Genomic DNA, 20780 nt, shown 5'->3' with positions numbered 1-20780 from the left:
GCTAAATTATCTCAAGGAAAGGATTCCTTGAATTGAGTGGGAGTTATGGCGGAGGAAGGGAAGCTCAAGATTGAGAAGTTCAACGGCAAAAACTACCAACATTGGAAGATGCAGATTGAATACTATCTCTACCAGAAGGACCTCTATTTGCCACTAGGCGGTCTTGCGAAGAAGCCCGCAACAATGGTAGATGAAGCATGGATTGTCCTTGATCGAAAGGCACTGGGAACAATCCGGTTAAGCTTGGCGTCAACGGTGGCCTTCAATGTTTTGGAGATGAAGACCACGGAGGACTTGATGAAGTCACTTGACGACTTCTACGAGAAACCATCGGCATCCAATAAGGTATTTCTTATGAAGCGCTTGTTCAATCTAAAGATGGCAGAGAATGGTTTAGTTGCAGAACACCTAAATGACTTTAACACAAACATAAGTCAACTTCGATCAGTGAAAATCAATTTCGATGACGAAGTGTGAGCTCTCCTTATACTATCATCTCTACCAGATAGTTGGGACAGCCTTGTGATGGCTATAAGTAATTCTATCTCTGGCACAAATACTCTTAAGTTTGATGATGTTGTGGGTGTTCTCTTAAGCAAGGAAATGCGAAGGAGAAGCACAGGAGAATCATCAAGTGTTGCACTATCAGTGGAAACAAGAGGAAGGCCTAAGGAGAGGTTCAAAAACCAAAAGGGTCGTGATCGCTCAAGGCAGAGCAAGTCACGCACAAAGTCAGTTCTTGAATGTTGGAACTGTGGTAAGAAGGGCCACGTCAAGAAGGATTGCTGGTCCAAGAAGAAGAAGGAGACAGAGTCTCAAGACAACAAGCCAACATCGGAGGCCAATGTGGCAGGTAAAGTAGAGCAAGATGCTCTAATTCTCTCATTAGACAATGTGTCTAATTCCTGGATAGTAGATTCCGGGGCTTCATTCCATGCGACACCACACAAGCAACATTTCCAAGACTACACCAAAGGTAATTTTGGGTATGTATACTTGGGAGATGATGAAGCTTGTGAGATTGTCGGCAAAGGTACAGTTTCTGACAAAACTGCTAACGGAAATGAATGGAAGCTTAAAGATGTTAGGCATGTTCCTTCTCTTCGCAAAAAATTGATCTCTATAGGACAATTGGACGATGAAGGTCACAACATTGCATTCGGAAACAAACGGTGGAAGATCTCAAAGGGATCTTTGGTGGTTGCCAAGGGTGAAAAAGTCGGTACACTTTACTTGTGTACTGTTAGCACGCAACCTTCAACTTGTGCAGCAACTACAGAAGTGGATAGTGCGGTGTGGCACTACCGACTTGGGCATATAAGTGCCAAAGGAATGCAAATCCTTCAAACAAAGAAGCTTCTACCAGGTTTGAAAGAAGTGGACTTAGAGTTCTGTGAAGATTGTGTTTATGGTAAACAAAAGAGGGTAAAATTTCAAAAATCAGGAAATGAAAGAAAAAAAAAAAACTTGAGTTGGTTCATTCTGATGTTTGAGGTCCTGCAAGTACACCATCACTTGGTGGCTCATTGTACTATGTAACATTCATAGACGATGCGACAAGGAAAACATGGGTTTATGTCATGAAGAATAAATCCAATGTATTTTTCATATTTCAAAGGTGGAAAGCCTTTGTGGAGAATGAAACAGGTACCAAGGTTAAATGTCTCAGATCCGACAATGGAGGTGAATATTGCAGCCAAGCTTTTGAAAGCTTTTGTGCTAGCAATGGCATTTGGAGGCAGAGGACAACCCCAAGGACACCTCAACAAAATGGGATTTCGGAAAGGATGAACAGGACAATCATGGAGCGAGCACGAAGCATGCGGCTACATGCAGGCCTACCGCTTGAGCTTTGGGCGGAAGCTGTAAGTACGTCTGTGTACTTAATCAATCGGTCACCCTCAACGGCATTGGATGGGGGAGTTCCAGAAGAGGCATGGACAGGTAAACCGGTGAATCATGCATTTCTCAAAGTGTTTGGGTGTGAGGCTTTCATGCACATAGATAGAAGCCTAAGATCAAAGTTAGATGCAAAGTCCAAAAAGTGTTTCTTCATTGGCTATGGAGAAGGAGACTTTGGGTATCGCCTATGGAATCCTGAAGATGGTAAAATCTTAAGGAGTAGGGATGTAATTTTTAACGAACAAAATATGTACAAAGATTACTTGGAAAGAAAACAAACAAAAGAAACAAGTGATGAGTACATGGAGCTTGAGGACGGTAAAGACTCAAGGACTGCAAACGGTGACAATGTGCAACAACGTCAACGTCAACCAAATGAGGAGCCTCAACCTATTCCCCGAAGATCTACAAGAGAAAGTAGACCTCCAGAAAGGTTTGTTCCTTCCTTCAACCATCTCTTGATCTTAGATTCTAGAGAGCCAGAATCATATGAAGAAGCTATGCAGGATGAATCCAAAGAAGAATGGACGAAGAGCATGCAAGCGGAGAGGGACTCACTACATCGCAACCAAACATGGGAGTTGGTTGAGTTGCCTAAAGGTAAGCGGGCACTTCAAAACAAATGGGTGTACAAGGTGAAGGAAGAAGAAGGTGGGAAGAAAAGGTACAAGTCTAGGCTTGTGGTAAAAGGTTTTTCTCAAAAGAAAGGTATTGACTTCAATGAAATATTCTCTCTTGTTGTAAAAATGAACTCAATTAGGCTTGTCTTAAGCCTTGTGGATGCTCATGATCTAAATCTTGAGCAAATGGATGTAAATACTGCATTCCCTCACGGTGACTTAGAGGAGGAAATCTACATGCTTCAGCCAAAGGGGTATGAAGTAAAAGGTAAGGAGAAAATGGTTTGCAGATTAAGGAAGAGCTTGTATGGTTTAAAGCAAGCATCAAGACAATGGTATTTGAAGTTTGATCGATGGATGTTGGATCATGGATTCACAAGATGCAACTCGGATCACTGCGTCTACACGGAGAATTTGGGAGATGGGAAATTCATCATCCTAATGTTGTATGTTGATGACATGTTGATTGCAAGTGCTAACATGCAGGACATCAAAGACCTAAAAGAGGAGCTGTCCAAATCTTTTTCAATGAAAGATTTAGGTGCTGCAAAGAGGATACTTGGTATGAAAATATCAAGGGGCAAGACGAAGAAGACAATAAAGCTATCTCAAGAAGATTACATCAAGAAGGTACTAGAAAGGTTTGCAATGCAAAATGCAAAACCAGTTTCTACACCTTTGGCTAGTCATTTTAAACTAACGAAGGATATGTGTCCAAAGACACACGAGGAAATAGACTATATGTCTAAAGTTACATATGCTGCAGCGGTAGGTTCTGTAATGTATGCTATGGTCTGGACAAGGCCAGACATTGCACATGCAGTGGGAGTTGTGAGTAGGTTCATGGACAACCCAGGTAAAGAGCATTGGCAAGCTGTGAAGTGGATACTTAGGTATCTAAAAGGGACAACAAAAAATGCTTTGTATTTTGGAGAAACTAATATTTTCCTAGAAGGGTATGCTGATGTAGATATGGCAGGTGACAAAGATACTCAAAGGAGCACTACTGGCTATGTGTTCACGGTTGGAGGCACAACAGTAAGCTGAGATTCAAAGCTGCAGAAAGTGGTTTCACTTTCTACCACGGAAGCAGAGTATGTAGCAATGATGGAGGCAAGCAAAGAAATTCTGTGGCTTCACAGATTCTTAGAAGAGCTTGGATTCAAACAAGACAATTGTGTCTTGTACAGTGATAGCCAAAGCGCTATCCATCTTGCGAAGAACTCAGCCTTTCATTCAAGGACAAAGCACATTGAGGTGAGATATCACTTCATACACACTCTTTTGGAAGAGGGACAACTAAAGCTAGGAAAGGTGCATACAAGTGAAAATCCTACAGACGTGTTTAAAAAGGTAGTCAACAAGGAGAAGTTGAGCTTTTGCTCATCTTCAATCGGCATTCAAGGATAAGAAGCCAGAATGGAAAGCAGTCATAGGTTTGGTTTGGAGATCAGTCTCTAAGTGGGAGATTGTTAAGTATGGAGCCTGATTACCCTTGTAATTTTCTGTGGTAAAAGCGCACATTTGTAAGGCCCCCATTATGAGGAGAAGCCATCGTGCGTGAAGAAAAATCACTCACCGGAAACCAAAATTTTCACGGACAAGAATCAGGGGCAACTTTAAAGGCCTCGGGAATATTTTTTTCACCGGAATATTCTTTTTCGCTAGAATATTATGGCCGGACGGCGGTCGGAAAGTGGTCGGAAAACAACCGGTCGGTTGGCCGGTGGCCGGTAGTCAATGGCCGATGGCCGGTGGTCGGAAGTCAATGGCCGGTGGCCGAATTCAAAAGCGGACTTGTCTTCTCAAGGGCGGCCACACATGGGCGGATTGGAGGGGCCGATTTGGACTTATTTGCACAAGGGCGGCTACACATGGATGTCTCTCATAAGAGAGGGCAGCCCTTTTGGCCTATAAAAGGAGTCCATTTCTACACACATTTTAGAGTGTGAAGTTGATGCAACAAGGTGAGTGTGAGGTGGTGAGAGTGAAGCAAGGCGGGAGCTCCATTAAGGGTATAATCCCTTTGTAAACTACTTCTTGTTTTGAAGTACTAAAGCCATTGAGTGGCTGCTTTCCCGTGGACGTAGCCCACATTGGGTGAACCACGTATATCGTGTGTACTCTCTCTCTCTCTCTCTCTCTCCCTCTCTCTCTCTACTCTATAATCTCATGTATATAAATTTGTCTCTCTCCATTAAGTAATCTACTCAATTATCTATTTAGCTACGTCTTATTTCCTAACATTCCTAACTTCCGTATGGTCGGGTCTGGCTTGATGTGTTACCTGCAGGCTCACTTCTCTGAGGCCCAGCTGAAGATTGAATTTTGTTTGAATTTTTAGGGGTAGTCCCACCTCCCCCAGTCTTTGTGTTGGTGACCCCCTTTCGGCGCAAGTTGGAGTCCACTAACCTTTCTGCCATGGTTAATGTTGCTTGATTGGCTTGAATCTTCCCATTCAATCACTCCCACTCGCGGGAACTCCTGACGTGCTTGCGTGTCCTTTTCCTTTGTCCGCTTGCGGCATTCTGAGCATTCATTAGACTCACATGTACGAGCTGTTGGACCAACGCGGCTTGAGACTCTAGTATTGCCTCCCACCAGTTCATTCTGTCTTCGCGGGGGGGGAGGGGGGGGGGAGGGGGGGGGGGGGGTCATCCCTCTCTCCGTGAAATGAGTCTTCGTCAGTGTGACTCATTGTGTTAGGTGAGGAAGGTGCGGACTCAAATTCTGGGCCGGCTTTGTTGATAGGATCTAGGCGTTGTAGTCTCCCTTGCAAGCGTATCCACCTAGAATAATCCCAAGAGTCAATTACCCCGTCCGGTGCGATTTCTTCCAATCTTGCAGCGGGTAGGGACGTGCTGCTTGAGTCACTTTCAGCGGGTCTTTGTGCCCCTCTGTTAGGCATAGACCGGCTTTGATTTTCTAGCTCTGATACCAAGTGTTACGGGACCCTGGAGAGCGGCCCGTAAATGGGACTTAGGGGCCGCGCGCATTTGCCGATCCTCCACCTAAACACAAGTTCGCCGACTTCACAACAAGCTGAGCAAGTATTTCAAAGGGATGCACGAATCAAGATTTGGAGAAACAAGCCCGTGACGGGTGCTTTGTATTGATTCAAAAAGTTGATTACAAAAAGGGACGGAGGCCCCTCCGGCGCCTCTAAAGACTGGGTTAACCTAACTCCAACCTAGTATGGGTAGATGGTTTTATGGACGTGAGGATTTCCACCTTGGCTGTGGTTGAACAACCAGCCCCCTCTTAGCTACCCGACAGGATGCGCACGGTTCACCAAGAGTGGAGTACTACTCCCATATAAGTCCTTTAATTCGGAGAGCTCAGGCATACCACCGAAGCCCCATGGCCTTGAGGTAGAAATCCCTCTCAAGAAATCACCGTCGGTCCCGTCAAGAAGCCGCGGTCCCCAAAACTGTACAAAATGCCAAAACATCCCCGCGGGCACGTCCCGGGCCGATTTGGACCACGGGACCCCCGGGGATCCCAAGCGGGGCTCTCACTTGCAAAATGCCTTTCGGGGGCTCCCAGAGTCGTGTTGCGTTCACGGGAGCGACGGGTCCACGGGTCGTCATGTGTTGGCCCGCAGGGAGCATGGCCGCGGAGAGGGGCAATTCACCAAACGGAGCCTCAGTCCCCCTCAAGCACCGTTTACGTTGGGGAGTTAGGTTATCGGGTGTTAGGTCACCGGTGTTAGGTCACCTGCCGTGTTAGGTCACCCGTGTTAGGTCACTTGGTGTTAGGTTAGAGAGTGTTAGGTTAGCGGGTGTTATGTTAAAAGTGGGAACCTGGACCGCCGGCATGCATGAGGGACAGCCCATATGGGGGCGCTTGAGGCAAGGACGGACCACCGACGCGCCGTGAAAAAACTCCCTCACGAGGATCCCAACATTGAGCCCACATGCGTAAAGGTATGATAGCATGTACATAGTGCATCGATTTTCACTATCACCAGTACTAGTGTGTTTTTTCTATAATAATGAGGAGTTGGGAGCACGTAAAACTTCTTGAGGAAGCTATCCGCGGGCCGATGACATGAGGTAAGCAGGTGCGTCAGATGGCGTCAAGAGGTTGAATGGGGTCAAAATTTGCACGTGGATGAGTACGGACACAACATGGGTGTTTTCTTGTGATAAATATGAAAAAAGTTCATCATGAGGACCATTTTTTGGGTCCACTTCACGTGGTGGCGGGATGCATTATTGGAAAAAGTTGAGTGACAGGTGTGCGTATGGATACAGCAGGGTGACAACTATGAACTGCGAGGTCAGTTTTTGGCCTTTTCGGGGTTCGTTTGAGGTCATCTAAAAGGTAAAGGGTGCCCAAGTAATAAAGCTAAGTGTGGGAGCTGAAAAGACTGAGAGAAGACCAGAAAAAACATGGAGAAGAGAGGAGGAACAGCCGCAACTGTGTTTTTGCTCATTTTGGAGCCTGTTTTGGCCATAAACTGCTCATCCGAGGTCGGATTTGAGCACTTTGATATTGTAGACTTGGGTTTTGGGCCGTTCCGGACGCGATGACGCTATTCATTTTTCCAAATTCCTCACTCTTTTTTTTTATGTTTTTGTTGTGTAAGTTTCTCATACGAGCGAAGCTTCTTCTCCAGTTTGTGATTATATCTGGCATATTTTACCCATATTGTGTGAGCTGTTTGCCCCATTGGTAATGGAACAAGCTCATTTGTATCTAAACAACAGAATTTCTCCTCTTTTGAGCTGAATTTTTTGGGTGTATGTGTGTGTGTCTCTCTCTCTGTGTAGAGTGGGTAAATGGGTAGTCTCTCTCCTCTCACTCCGTAGGTGTGTTTCCTGTCTCGGCCAGGCGGGTTGTGTAAGCCGAGTGGTGCCCCATAGTGTGTGTGTGTGTATCATCCCAAGAGTGTGTGTCGGGTCATTAAAGAGGCGTTCTGTCTGTTTCCATCCCGCTCACATTCTTTTGGTGCCCCTACGGAGAATCTTCTTCGAGTACCTTCTGCTTCGAGCTTCACGCTTCGAGATTCGGGATTACAGGTTGCAGACTACAGGTTACAGGTTACAAAGACAGGTACAGTTGATTCACACAGGTACAGGTAGCTGGAGTACAGTGATATACTAGCACTGGTGTCACTTGCAGTTGTTGTGGGTATGCATCATTTGGTACCTGTTTGACCGCATTGTCTACTAGATTGTACGTTACTTGTGGAAATTGCCATTTTACGCCTTTGTGGAGCCATAATTAGTTTTATTTGGCAGTCCCAGCCATTTCTGAGACTTGGTCTGGAAGATAGTCATTAATGAGACTTGACTATACGAGATTTGCATAAGCCTTCGTGTGAGGGTCGATAGCGTGAGGTTTTATTGAGCTGGGGGATTCTCAAATGTGGAGATCCTGTCGGTGATACAGGTAGCTGGAGCACCCTTTTCGTGACCTCGCCATAGGCTATGTACTAATGATTCCTACTTGATGCTCGGGTTCTATTGTTGGCAGTTTATGCATACATATACAATCTATATTTTGGGTTCACACTGCTCTACTTCTGGGGAAACTTTGTCAAAAATTTTCCAAGTTATGATGGCTGGTTTTTTGGTCTTTTGAGCCATTTATGTTGTTATGCTGCTGAAATTTTGGCAAAATCAGAGGATAAGTCAGCTGTGACTTCTTGGGAGCTTCATGGTTGGATTTAATGGATGATCAAAATGGCCCTCAATTCACTCCTTTTCATTTAACTCAAAGAATCCAAATAGATGTTCATGTGTCAAGAAAGATTTTTTTTCCAGCATTGCATAGTCTTTATGTTTGGGCCAAGAAGATTAAGAGAGATCCTGGAATGTCCTTTGCCTGTTGTAATTCCGATGATCAACTATGAAAACTAATTTGATGTGCATGTGTTTGTCCTTATCTAAAGTTCAGCTCCATTGAATTTTTTGGGGATTGAGTCAATCAAAAGTTTTGGGTTCTTGCACGTGTGTTCGAAGGGGTTCTCAAAGCATCATAACTTGGGTAGCCATGGCTTTCTCTTATCCATAGTTTCATGGAAGAAGTTATGAAGATGTGGAAGACTTTTTGAAAAATATGGAGGTTGCCTGCATTAACAACAACTAGATTCATGACCCGGCACAGATGTTACGTCTTCTCCAAATTTGTTTGAAGAGTGATGCACAAGCTTGGTCCAAAGCATTTGAAGAGGAGTTGCATGGGGCTGATCCGCTCGTAAGGTTGAGTTGGGACAATCTACGGAATGGGTTGAAAGTGGAGTTTGTGAAGATATAAGATCCTGACAGAGTGTGGCAGGAAGTAGAGGGTTTGGTGCAAAAGGAAGGTGAGCGAGTAGATGCGTACATACGTAAGTTCTCATTGGCATGGGAGCGGATGTGCAAGGCCTTAGCACCACAGGTACCCCCGCTTGACATGATGAAAAATGACAGGTTCTTGGCCGGTCTTTGGGAGAATATACGTTGGAGAGTGGAGCTAAAGAAGCATAGGACGTATGAAGATGCACTAGAGGTAGCAAGGAACAAAGAGTGGAAGTTGAGAAAAATGAGCCAACTAGGAGTAGAGTCTTTGCCCATGAGGTCTAAATTTCAGCCTATAGATTCTTCGCAAGGTCGCATGCCAGTGGTTCATCACGAACTAGTGATTCCTGTTACTCCTCAGGTTATGCCAGCAGTGGTCACTACAGCAGTGCAAGATGATGGGTTAAGGTAAGACATGAGGCAAGTGGTAGATTTAATGAATAATATTAGCCTAAACATGCTAGGGCAGGTGGGAACCAATGGAGGTCGAGCGAGGTTTGCAAATCAGCCTAGGAGGTGAAGAGAGACCTAGGAATGGTGTTAGAAAAAGCAATGGTAGGTTCTGGAGGCAGACGCACACATGTTATAATTGTGGAGAGTTGGGACACATCAGTCCACAATGTGATAAGCCACGAAGGATGGGGGAAGAAATGTATCCATTGCCAAGACAGGTGCTAACTAGGTCAAATGATTATGGCATCGAAATTAAGGGAGATGAAGGAACCAGTGGATTAACCCAGGAGGAAAAGGGAAAGACAAAAGTGCTAAGTGTAGTAACCTTGGAGAAGGCATCAAAGCTAGAGGATACATTAGTGATGCCAATTGGGAAGAGGACTACAGAGGACAAGGAAGGAAGATGTGCCCCAGGGCTTAGTAAGAAGAAGAGAAAGAGTCACGAAGGAGAGGATGTCAAGGCCAAGAGGAAAAGAAGGGCTCGTCGCAAGTTTCATGTTTCAGATTTTCCACTAGGGGATGGGCAATTAAGCTATGACTTGAAGGAGTATCTAACGAGCTGGAAAGTCGATGTTACTTTTGGGCAGCATATAAAGATGGTTCCTAAGCTAAAGAGACAGTGGAAGAGGATGATTAACCCAATGGAGAAAGAGCCAGAGAGAGGTTCAGTAAAGGTGTTGGCAATGGATGAGCTACCAGACATTTGCCCAATAGTAGATGTGTCGCACAAAAGAAAAAATCTAAGAGAGGGTTCTGTTGATGGAGGAGCCCAAATATGTGTCATAACACACTCATGTGTTGAGAAGATGGGTCTTACAGTGACTGGGGTGTCAAGTTTCCGGATCAATCAGATTGGCAAACCATCAAAAAGTAAAATGTTTGGGTGTTGTAAAGAGATTAGAAGTGGAGGCATATGATGCAAAGGTGGTGGTTGATTTTCATGTGATGCCAGCGGGGTTGGGAGCATATCCTATTATATTGGTCCGACCATGGTTACGTGCAGTGGGAGTTGTTCAAGATTGGCGACGTGGTACGATTATCCTCTATGGAAAGACAAGTGCCAAGAAGCTATATAATATGGACACAAGGAAACGGTTGGAGGAGCTCTATGAAGATGAGGATGAGTCTAGTGATGAAGACTTTTCCACAGTGTTTGACGAGGATAGTGATAGTACTACCAGCAGTGATGAGGATTATGATGTTGCATTTCTTTTGATGGACAAAGAAATCTAGGAGTCTGGTGTAGTCGTATTTGCAAATGAGGTTGAAGATGAAAGTGAAGGGCCTTATGAAGTGATTGAAGGGCTAATGCAAACCAAGGTTCAGTTGTCAAAGAAGCAAGAATTGATGACACAAATGATGAGTGGAGACCTCTCAGCTATGGAGAAGGAGATATATTTGCACATGCTGGCTAGTTTTCCTGATTTGTTCATTACTCCATATGAAGAGATCAGAGGGTTCAAGGGCAAAGAAATGCATATAGAGCTGAAAGAAGGTGCTAAGCCAGTGCGGTGTTGAGAGGCACATGTTAGAAACTGACTCTGAATAGCTAAGTCGGATTTTGACTTATCGGATATTTACTGAGCTGTATTTTGCTAAGTCGGATGTAACTGTATTTCAGTTGCAGTCTGCTGAATGTCTTGTGACTGGGTAGGTAAGTCGGATTTATCTATATAAGTGGGGAATGTATCTGCGCACGATGTATCTGTTCTCTGATATGAATGTGATGATGATGGTGCAGTGCAGCAACTATTCAGTGTATTCTCTGCTTACTCTGATATTTTGAGTAGTCATGTTTACTGTGTCTGAATTGTTGTTAATGAAGTATGGTGGAGTAGATGGTTATTCTTGCTGTGTATGATGTTCATGTGTTGACCTAACCCACAACACATTTGGCGATCTGCTGGGTTAACGTTTATTTTCAAGTAATGATGCATGTTAGAGGGAGACAGGAGAGTAGGAAGAGTGTACTACACAAGGGCTCAAGCACAGGCTGGAAACATTGATCCATTTAACTATGATCATGACAATCAGCAATCACCCGATGCTCAGGGGCAGCAACCTGTAGACCAAGGAGGGGTAGGATCAGGAGCAGCAGGAGAAGAGAGAGTGAGGCAATTTATTGGAGCTTTATTCCTGGCAAGAAGAACCACCAGGAGAAGGATCCAGTTTGACCCACTTCAGGGGGCTACCAGGCAAAGACCTAGGAGACCACCACAACCCATTCCAATGGCTCAACCACCACCCAACCCAAAGGTCAAGGCAGCCAAGTTTAGAGCAGGGAGTAAGGAAGATGCTGACTGTCATGTGGCACAGTTTGAAACTAAGTGGCAGGCAAGTGGCTATCAGGTGATGTATGCTGATGGAGTGAAGATGGAACAGTTTGCTGCCACATTGGAAGGAAAGGCCATGAGTTGGTTCAGCCAATATGGCATTGCACATTTTGCTACTTATAATGCTTTGAAGCAGGCATTTCTGCAGAGATTTAGAAAGGAGAAGACTCCGATTGATGTCCTGAGAAAACTCAGAGACATTAAGCAAAATAAGATGCTGGTTGAAGACTATGCACAGAAGTTCAGAATTTTAGTAGAAAGATTGCAGGGGAATGAAAGACCCACTAATGAAATGTTAGCAGGTTATTTTTTGAAAGGATTGAGAAGCAGCTTAAAGGGAGCAGTAGCTAGCATTGATATTGCTGGAGGTCTGGATGACCTTGTTACTGCTGCTGCAAGGGTGGAGAAGAGGCTTGGCATGACCAAAGCAAAAGGAAAAGAAGACAGTGACTCAGATTCAGAAGAAGCATCTGAAGACACAGATTCCAGTGGGAACTCATATTCAGACTCACCATTAGACAGTGATGAGGAAACAGAAAAAAGAAAGAAGAAACAGAGCAGAAAGAAGAAGAAAGTCAAGCAAAAGTAGAGTATTGAGCAAGAGTTGGTAGGCAAACTTAAAAAGTTTGGTTATTCTGTTGTAGCACCTAAAGAAAAAGTGTATTGTCACATTTGTGAAAGGGATGGACATAGTACTGCTAGCTGTTGGTATAATCCAAAGAATAGAGGGCAGACAGCACCTAACATAGGAAGAGGAAGACCAGAAATTGGAGCAAATCAAGTAGTACCATTTAGGGGAAGACCACCATTTTAGAGGACAAGACCTCCTAGACCTCCTTGGAGAGAGCAGGAGAACAATAATAATAGGAGACCCTGTGTGTACTGTGGTGCACCAGATCACTGGGTAGGTCCCAATTGTGCTTTATGGGTGAAGCATAGGGAAGAAAGGGGAATGCCCATTGTGAGATATAATCAGCCCAATCAACCTGAAAATCAGCAACAGCAGCAGCAGCAAAATCAGCCAGCAGCTCAGGCAAATGTAATCTTGTTTGATATGTTTTCTCAGTATAAGCAGATTCAAGATACTGACCAAGAACAGGAGCAGCAAGGGAATGAAGAAGAGCATCAATGGGCTTGTGACTGTAACCAATGTGTGCAGGAGGATCATGTTGAAGTTCTAGCAGTGACTAGGTCTAAGGATAAAGCACCTTTGGATTGGAAGGAGCAAAAAGGGGTAAGAGACCAGGTTACAAAAAGGATTGCCAAACACCAGGCAAAGCAGGTGGATATTGAGGATGACCCAAAAGAAAAGGAAGAGCAGAATAAAGGGAGTAAGGAGGTGGAGAATAAACATGATAAGGACTGGTTTGAAATACTTATTAGCTCACCTCTTCAATTATCTTTGGATCAGTTGTTGCAATTGGTTCCAGCTTTCAAAAACAGATTGTTCAGAAAGCTGCAGAACCTGAATGGACTTGGCACAATGGACAGTTAGTTTTATCCAGCAGCAGCAAATAGAATTGATCCAGCAGATGTGGACTTTGTGGTACCAGTTATTAAAGTATACTTTCTTGGAGAAAATTTTGATGATGTGTTATTGGATGGAGGCTCTGGGGTGAATATTTTACCAGAGGCAGTGTACAAAAGAATGGAGTTGGGAGCTCTGGCTCCAGCACCTTTTCAGGTGAAAATGGCAGACCAATCTAGGGTACAACCTTTGGGAATTCTCAAAGCACAGGAAATTCAGGTGTCAGGATTATCCTTTTTTGTTAATTTTGTGGTACTCAGAATGTCAGACTCAGCAGCTGCATATGAAATGCTATTAGGAAGGCCTTGGTTCAGATTGGCTAAAGTAAGACAGGACTGGGGAGAAAATGTTGTCATATTGAAAAAAGGGAAAAAGAAAGTAACCATACCTATGAGGGGAAGGAAGATGGTTCCATTAAGTGAGAAACCACTGTTTGCTCATACTATTAATTTTGATGATGAGGTCACAGATGACCAAGAGGAAGAGTTCTTGAAGGCCAATCCAACTGTTGTACCTGTGTTTGAAGTAGATGTGGAAAGCATGTTACAGCAAGGTAAGGAACAAGATGAGCCAGATACAGGTTTAGCACCAGGACAGACAGTGCAGGGTAAGGAACTGTTACAGTTGGTGGACCAGAAATATGCTATGTCTGATAAGGAACAGATTCAACAGGAAGAAAAGGAGGCCAAGGATATGGCTGAGAAAATTTATGAAAAGAAGTATGGGGCATCAAGCAGGGTAGAAAAGGAGGAGCTTCAGGAGCTGAATTTAGGAACAGAGGCAGAACCAAGAATGGTCAAAGTGAGTGCACACATTCAAGGGGAATTTCTGGCACAACTGTTGCACTTATTGGTTGATTATAAGGATGTGTTTGCTTGGGATTATTCTCAGGTGAGAGGCATTGACCCAGCACTACATCAGCATAGGATTAATTTGAAAGAGGGTGCAAAACCAATTGTGCAGCAAAGATATAGAATGAATCCTAACTTTGCCAAACAGGTGAAGGAGGAGCTTGATAAGCTCCTGGCAGTAGGGTTCATTAAACCTGTACATGAAGTATCATGGTTGTCTCCTATACTGGTTGTGCCAAAGAAAAATGGAGCTTTAAGAGTATGTGTGGATTATAGAAAATTGAATGCAGCAACCATTACTGATCCCTTTCCTATGCCATTTTGTGATGCTGTGTTGGATGCAGTAGCTGGTCATGAAATGTACAGCTTTCTGGATGGTTTTTCTGGTTATAATCAGATTAGTGTTGCTGAGTCAGATCAGCATAAAACATCTTTTATAACTGAATGGGGAGCCTTTGCATACACAGTGATGAGTTTTGGGTTAACCAATGGACCACCTTCATTTAATTTTGTTGCTCATAAGGTGTTTGAACCTTACTTACAGGACTTTATGAGAGTCTTTGTGGATGATTTCTCAGTGTTTGGAAAGAAGGATAAACATCGGCTACATCTGAAGCTCTGTTTTGAAAGATGCAGACAATTCAGGATGGCTCTGAATCCTTATAAAAGTGTAATTGCTGTGAGGAGTGGAATACTTTTAGGACATGTGGTGTCAGAAGCAGGAATGGCTATAGATGTCAAGAAAATAGAAGCCATTCAAGCAGCACCAGTTCCTACCAATGTTAAAGAGTTAATGAGGTTTGTTGGACAGACAAAGTGGCACTCCAGATATTTGAGGTATTTGTCTAATGTATGCTTGCCATTAACTCAATTAACAAAGAAGGATGTGGCATTTGTATGGGATGAACCTCAGCAGAAATCATTTCAGATGTTGAAGAAAATGATATCAGTAGCACCAATTTTGCAGCCACCTGATTGGTCATTGCCTTTTCATGTGTTTGTTGATGCGTCGGATATAGCAATAGGAGCTGTACTGATGCAGGAGAAGGAGAAGGGATGGTTCAGACCTGTGTACTATGCAAGCAGGGTTCTCACAGGTGCAGAAAGAAACTATCCTGTGACAGAAAGAGAAGCTTTAGGGATGGTATATGCATTGAATAAGTTCAGGCTTACTTGTTGGGGAACAAGATAGTTTTTCATGTTGATCATCAGGCCTTGTTGTATTTGATCAAGAAGCCACTTCTTACTGGAAGGCTTGCAAGATGGATGTTGTTGTTGTAGGAGTTTGACTTTCAGATTGAGCATACTCCTGGGAAGGAGCATGTAATTGCAGATTATCTAAGCAGGATTGAAACAGGTGAAGCACCTACTGGGGTAGATGATGCACTTCCTGATGCTCAGCTGTTTGATGTGCAGACTACTGTGACTGAGTCTTGGTATGATCAATTACTGATGTTTTTGACTGATGGAACTATACCAAGGGAGCTCAATGCTGATCAAAGAAGAAAATTTGCACTGAAAACCAGACCCTATTTAGTTATTGCAGGGGCACTATATAAGAAAGGCATTGATCAAGTGATAAGAAGATGTGTGCCAGAATTTGAGCAAAGTGCAGTCTTGCAGGAAGCACATTCAGGCACAGCAGGAGGGCATTTCTCTGGAGATATTACAGGGAAGAAGATTTTGCAGGCTGGATTATGGTGGCCCACAGTTTTAAAGGATGCACATGATCATGCAAAAAGATGTGTAATTTGTCAGAAAACAGGTCAACCTGATTCAAACAGGGATAGGATGGGGGATCATCCTATTTTGCCTTTGGAACCTTTTCAAAAGTGGGGTTTGGACTTTGTAGGACCTGTCAAACCAACTTCCAAGAGGGGATGCAGATACATTTTAGTGGCTACAGATTATTGCACTAAGTGGGTAGAAGCAGTAGCATTGAAGGATAATAAAGCTTCAAGTGTGGCCAGATTTCTTTATCATAACATTGTGACCAGGTTTGGGTGTCCAGTGGAGCTGGTAAGTGACAGAGGAACTCATTTTCTGAATGAAGTAATTTCAGAGCTAACAAGGACACATATGATTATGCACAAGAAGTCTACAGCATATCATCCAGAGGCTAATGGTCAGGCTGAGAGCTCCAACAAAACACTGGTAAGGATTTTGAAAAATATTGTGACAGAGAATCAGAAGGATTGGGATGATAAGTTGGATTCTGCCTTATGGTCCTTTAGAACAGCTTTCAAAGTCACTACTGGTATGACACCATTCAAGCTGGTGTATGGGCTGGAAGCTGTGGTGCCTATGGAGTTTGTGGTACCAAGTTTAAGAGTCTTAGCAGAGAAGCAGTCTCCAAAGTTGTCAGTACTACACAGGAACAAGTATCTGATGCAGCTGGAGGAGGATAGGTTGGTAAGCTCTTACATTACTGAAGTCATACAAAGAAGAAGACAAGCATGGGTGACCAAGAATGTGAAGTTCAAGATCTTTCAGGTTGGAGATTGGGTAATGTTGTACAACTCTAAGCTGGGACCACATCCTGGTAAATTGTCATTGAGATATCAGGGACCATATCAGATTGTGCAGGATAAAGGACAAGGGACATTCATCATAGCTGATGTGTTTGGTACAAGAGTGGAAAAGGCAGTTAATGGTTTCAGGCTGAAGAAATTTCAGGGAAAGCCACCTCATTTGGACTGGCCAAGTGTAGCCTGTATGACTGTAATACCCCTACAGCCAGGAGATTCAGAATCAGCAAAAGGAAAAGGAAAAATGCTGGCTTGCATGGATTTTAGGAGGTCTTTTCATAGTATCCCATATAATTCACAGGTTGGAGGAAGTAGGCAGTTCCAAAGTGCACATCCGATTCAACATTGTAGATGTTGGAAGAGTACCTGTGTCGGAACTGACCAAGTCGGAATTTTTAATAAGAAATTATTAGGCCCGATTAATAACTTCGGGGAGTGTGCTGAAAAGAAGTTTCGTAGCACTTCAAGGATACTGGGTGGAGATATGTGTGCATGGTGCAGCGAGTATAATCATACATGCAACAAAAGTTCAGTACACATGCAGCAGCGCGGAGCATTCGGGTTTTTTCTTGAAGAAGCTTTATTCAGACCTGCCATGCCGAAAGCAAAGCAATTGATGGCCATGCAACCACAGCCTGATGAGGAGCAGACCGAAGGTTTGGGGCGACGTTTGAGAAGCAAAGCTTTGCCTATGCGGCTTGACGTTAGCAGTGCAGACGAAAACAGTGACTCTGCAGAAGAGGAAACGCCAACGCCGACTCCTGTGTCAGAGGGTAAGGTGATGCAAGCATTAATGGACCCTTTTATGGATTTCAAAGTTGACATAGATTGTCAGGCAGAGCGCAACGCCATATGGTTGCAGCAGGTAGGATTGTATGAGTTTGCCATTCTGCCTTGGGAAGAATGTAGAAACAATGTATATGCAAAGTCTCAGTTGGAAATACTTAGGAAGACTAAGGGGAGAGTGTCACCGCATGTGGTACTCAATGTGGAGTTGGTGTCTGAGGTGTTCAAGCTGCCTTTGCATCCTAATACACCTATTCCAAAGTGTTCAGAGGAAGCACTGAAAAAGGAGTTTGGTCCAAGAGAAGGAGGCAGGCAGTATTACATGTTAAAGAATGTGGCATATGCTAGGAGAGAGCAGCTTAAGTGGTACTTGGAGAGGCTATGCTTTATTGTGAAGTTTGATTATATGTCAAAAGAAAACTTTGCACCATTAAGCTATGCAGAGCAGGGAGGAGAAGTGAGCTGGGCTCACTGGGTGTATGAAAAGTTGGCAGCAGAGATTCATTCTTCAGACAAGAGGAAGACACAGGCAAATAGTAGGTTATGTGGTTACTTGTCAGCATTGTTTTTTTTTGCACAGAGAGTACAGAATGGTGAAGCAAGGTGGCCTGTGAAAGCAGAAAAACTGGTGCAGGAGAAGCAGCAGCCAGTTCAGATTGAGCATCCCATCATGGTGCATTCTGAAAAGACAGGATTTGTGAAGTTTAATGCTAAGCATATGGAGGCTTATGAGGATTTGGTGAAAGCCAAATATACTCCAGGAGAGGCCTTTGAAGAAATCACAGCAAAAATGCAGTTTGCAGAATTTGGTACCATGGATGTTGATTCACCAATGCAGGTAAAAGCAGAGGAAACACCAATAAAGCTTGGTAAGGCTTTCACACTATCCAACAAGAGGAAGAAGTCTGAACCAGTCAGCAGAGTGTTTTCTAGATTAGATTTCAGTACTGAGGAAGTCTCTGGAGTATCAGTAGATACTGGGAAATTGGACAGTGATAAAGTAGTTCAGATGCTGCAGCAGGTGCAGGAATTTGTGAGGCAGCAGAATAATATGCTGAAGGTTCAGAGTATGCAAGCTGAAAGGAATGCAGAAAAATTGATGGAGTTTAAAGGACAGGTGTCACAGGTGAAAGAGTTTGAAGAGCAGATAGCTATGATGAAAGTAAAGTATGAGCAGGATATGGAGGAAACAGTGGGGAAACAGAAGATGGAGTTAGCAAAAGTGAAGAGATCATTGGGGGAGTTTAAGCAATGGACTGAGAAAGTAGAGGCAGCGGTTGCTTTGGAATTGGAAGACATGGCAAACAGGAATGCAGAGTTACAGGTCACTGTGGAGATGCAGAGGTTGAGATTGGAACCTTTGCAGATACTAGAGCAACAGATGTTGGCACAGGAGGAAATTAGCTTGAGTGCAGTATTAATGAAAGAAGGAGAAGTGTCTATTCTCAAGCAGCAGTTAGCTTTGGTTGCACAGGAGATGTGGCAAAAGACCAAGGAAAGAATGAGATTTGTCATTAAGTATCCATATGAGGTACTAAAGGCAGGGTTAGTGCATGAGGTAGAAGCACAATTGTTGAAGGAAGTGGAGGAATTGCAAAAGGAGAGAGACTGTTTGAAGCAGCAGGTTCAGCAGATGGAAGAGAATAAGAGACAGCAGCTTGCAGAGGCAGAAAAGAAAGAGGAGAATTTTACTAATAGTTTTTTGATGCAAGATGTAGCTGAGGAGAAAGTGGCAGAAGAGCAGATTGATACTGTGATTGCAGATAGAGCACAAGAGGTGGAAATGGGAAAAGCTGATGCAGCAGAGTCAGATGCAGTAAAGGAAGCAGAGCTGGTGGATCATAAAGTGAATGCTGAGGACCAGAGTAAGGAAGAAGCTGTGCAGCAGAGGGTGGATTCCTGATCAAGGGATATGTGAATCCGGGTCAGATTTCTGCGAAATCTACCACCGGGGCGTGCCATGTGTTGAGAGGCACATGTTAGAAACTGACTCTGAATAGCTAAGTCGGATTTTGACTTATCGGATATTTACTGAGCTGTATTTTGCTAAGTCGGATGTAACTGTATTTCAGTTGCAGTCTGCTGAATGTCTTGTGACTGGGTAGGTAAGTCGGATTTATCTATATAAGTGGGGAATGTATCTGCGCACGATGTATCTGTTCTCTGATATGAATGTGATGATGATGGTGCAGTGCAGCAACTATTCAGTGTATTCTCTGCTTACTCTGATATTTTGAGTAGTCATGTTTACTGTGTCTGAATTGTTGTTAATGAAGTATGGTGGAGTAGATGGTTATTCTTGCTGTGTATGATGTTCATGTGTTGACCTAACCCACAACATGCGGCAAAGGTTCAGAAGGATGGGTCAAGAGCAGATGGAAGCCTTGCGGGAAGAGGTGGACAAGTTATTGAAGGCAGGGTTCATAGTCCCTGTGGAGACCACAGAATGGGTGAGTCCAGTAGTAGTGAGTCCAAAGAAGGATGGGAAGTGGAGGATTTTTGTAGATTTTAAACCCTTAACACAGCCACTAAGAAGAACCCATATCCTCTTCCATTCATCGAACAGATCTTGGATTCAGTTGCAGGTTATGAGAGGTACAGTGTCTGTGATGGTTTTTCAGGCTATTTTCAATTGAAGATTTTTCTTAAAGACCGCACAAAGACAACTTTTATTATTCCATGGGGATGTTATTGCTACACGGTATTGCCATTTGGGTTGTGAAATGGACCATCTTTCTATCAAGAGAGAGCAAATGGGGTATTGTAACCTTTCATTGGTAGTTGTGTTGAAGCTTTTATGGACAACTTCTGTGTCTACAGCAGCAGGGCTGAGCACCATGAGAAGCTGCAGATGGTATTGGCTCAATATGATGAATGTGGAGGACAACTAAATCCAAAGAAATGTCATCTAGCACAGCCAAGGGTGAAGTTATTGGGCCACACGGTGTCAAAAAATTGCATTGAGGCTGATCCAGACAAGGTTAAGTCTATTATTCTTCTTCCATCACATACGAGTACAAAGCTATTGGCAACATTTATACACAAAGTGAAGGACATGGCACGGTTTATTCCATTGTCTTCTCAGCTTCTTTATCCCATTACAACAAGTGGAAAATCATGATCCATTGCAATGGGATGGCAAGTGCGAAGAGGTGTTTCAAGAGGTCAAAGAGGTGTTAGGGGGGTTGTCAGCCATGCAGGCTCCTGATTGGGAAAAAGTTTTTTTATGTAAATCCATGAGTAGGGGATGATGCCATTGGAGCCATGCTATTGCAAAAGGGGAAGGGTAGCCATTATATGAGGCTAGTGTATTGTGCAAGCCGAGTGAAGTTGGTAGCAGAGAGAAAATTCTCCGAAGTAGAGCTAGTGATGGCGAGTGCAATATTTGCTTGTCAACGATTTCGTCATTACTTGCTACCACGACCTTTTGTTTTCTTGACGAGTTATGCATTTTTGCCACAATCAAATAATGGCACTAACATGTCAAATGTG

General features: G+C 43.6%; 1 protein-coding gene across 1 annotated transcript; it reads left to right on the top strand.

Moving 5' to 3' along the window:
- Window positions 1–17040: 17040 nt before the first annotated feature.
- On the top strand, window positions 17041–19305 carry LOC147456203 (uncharacterized). Its single transcript, XM_086515418.1, has 3 exons — window positions 17041–17265; window positions 17869–18027; window positions 18127–19305. Exons 1-3 carry the CDS (start codon window positions 17041–17043, stop codon window positions 19189–19191), a joined length of 1449 nt encoding a protein of 482 aa, XP_086371544.1. The 3' UTR covers window positions 19192–19305.
- Window positions 19306–20780: the final 1475 nt, after the last annotated feature.

This window comes from Adiantum capillus-veneris, chromosome 6 (genome assembly GCF_014529385.1).
Source record: "Adiantum capillus-veneris isolate H3 chromosome 6, ASM1452938v2, whole genome shotgun sequence".
In the NCBI taxonomy this organism is placed as follows: domain Eukaryota; kingdom Viridiplantae; phylum Streptophyta; class Polypodiopsida; order Polypodiales; family Pteridaceae; genus Adiantum; species Adiantum capillus-veneris.
This window is presented reverse-complemented; position numbering and strand designations above follow the sequence as displayed.

Excerpts from the sequence above, each read along its gene's own strand:
- LOC147456203 (XM_086515418.1), top strand. The coding sequence starts at position 17,041 with ATGCAGCAGCGCGGAGCATTCGGGTTTTTTCTTGAAGAAGCTTTATTC. Across the intron at positions 17,266-17,868 it reads AAACGCCAACGCCGACTCCT|AGAGTACAGAATGGTGAAGC; the intron begins GTGTCAGAGGGT and ends TTTTTTGCACAG. Across the intron at positions 18,028-18,126 it reads TGGAGGCTTATGAGGATTTG|GTAAAAGCAGAGGAAACACC; the intron begins GTGAAAGCCAAA and ends TCACCAATGCAG.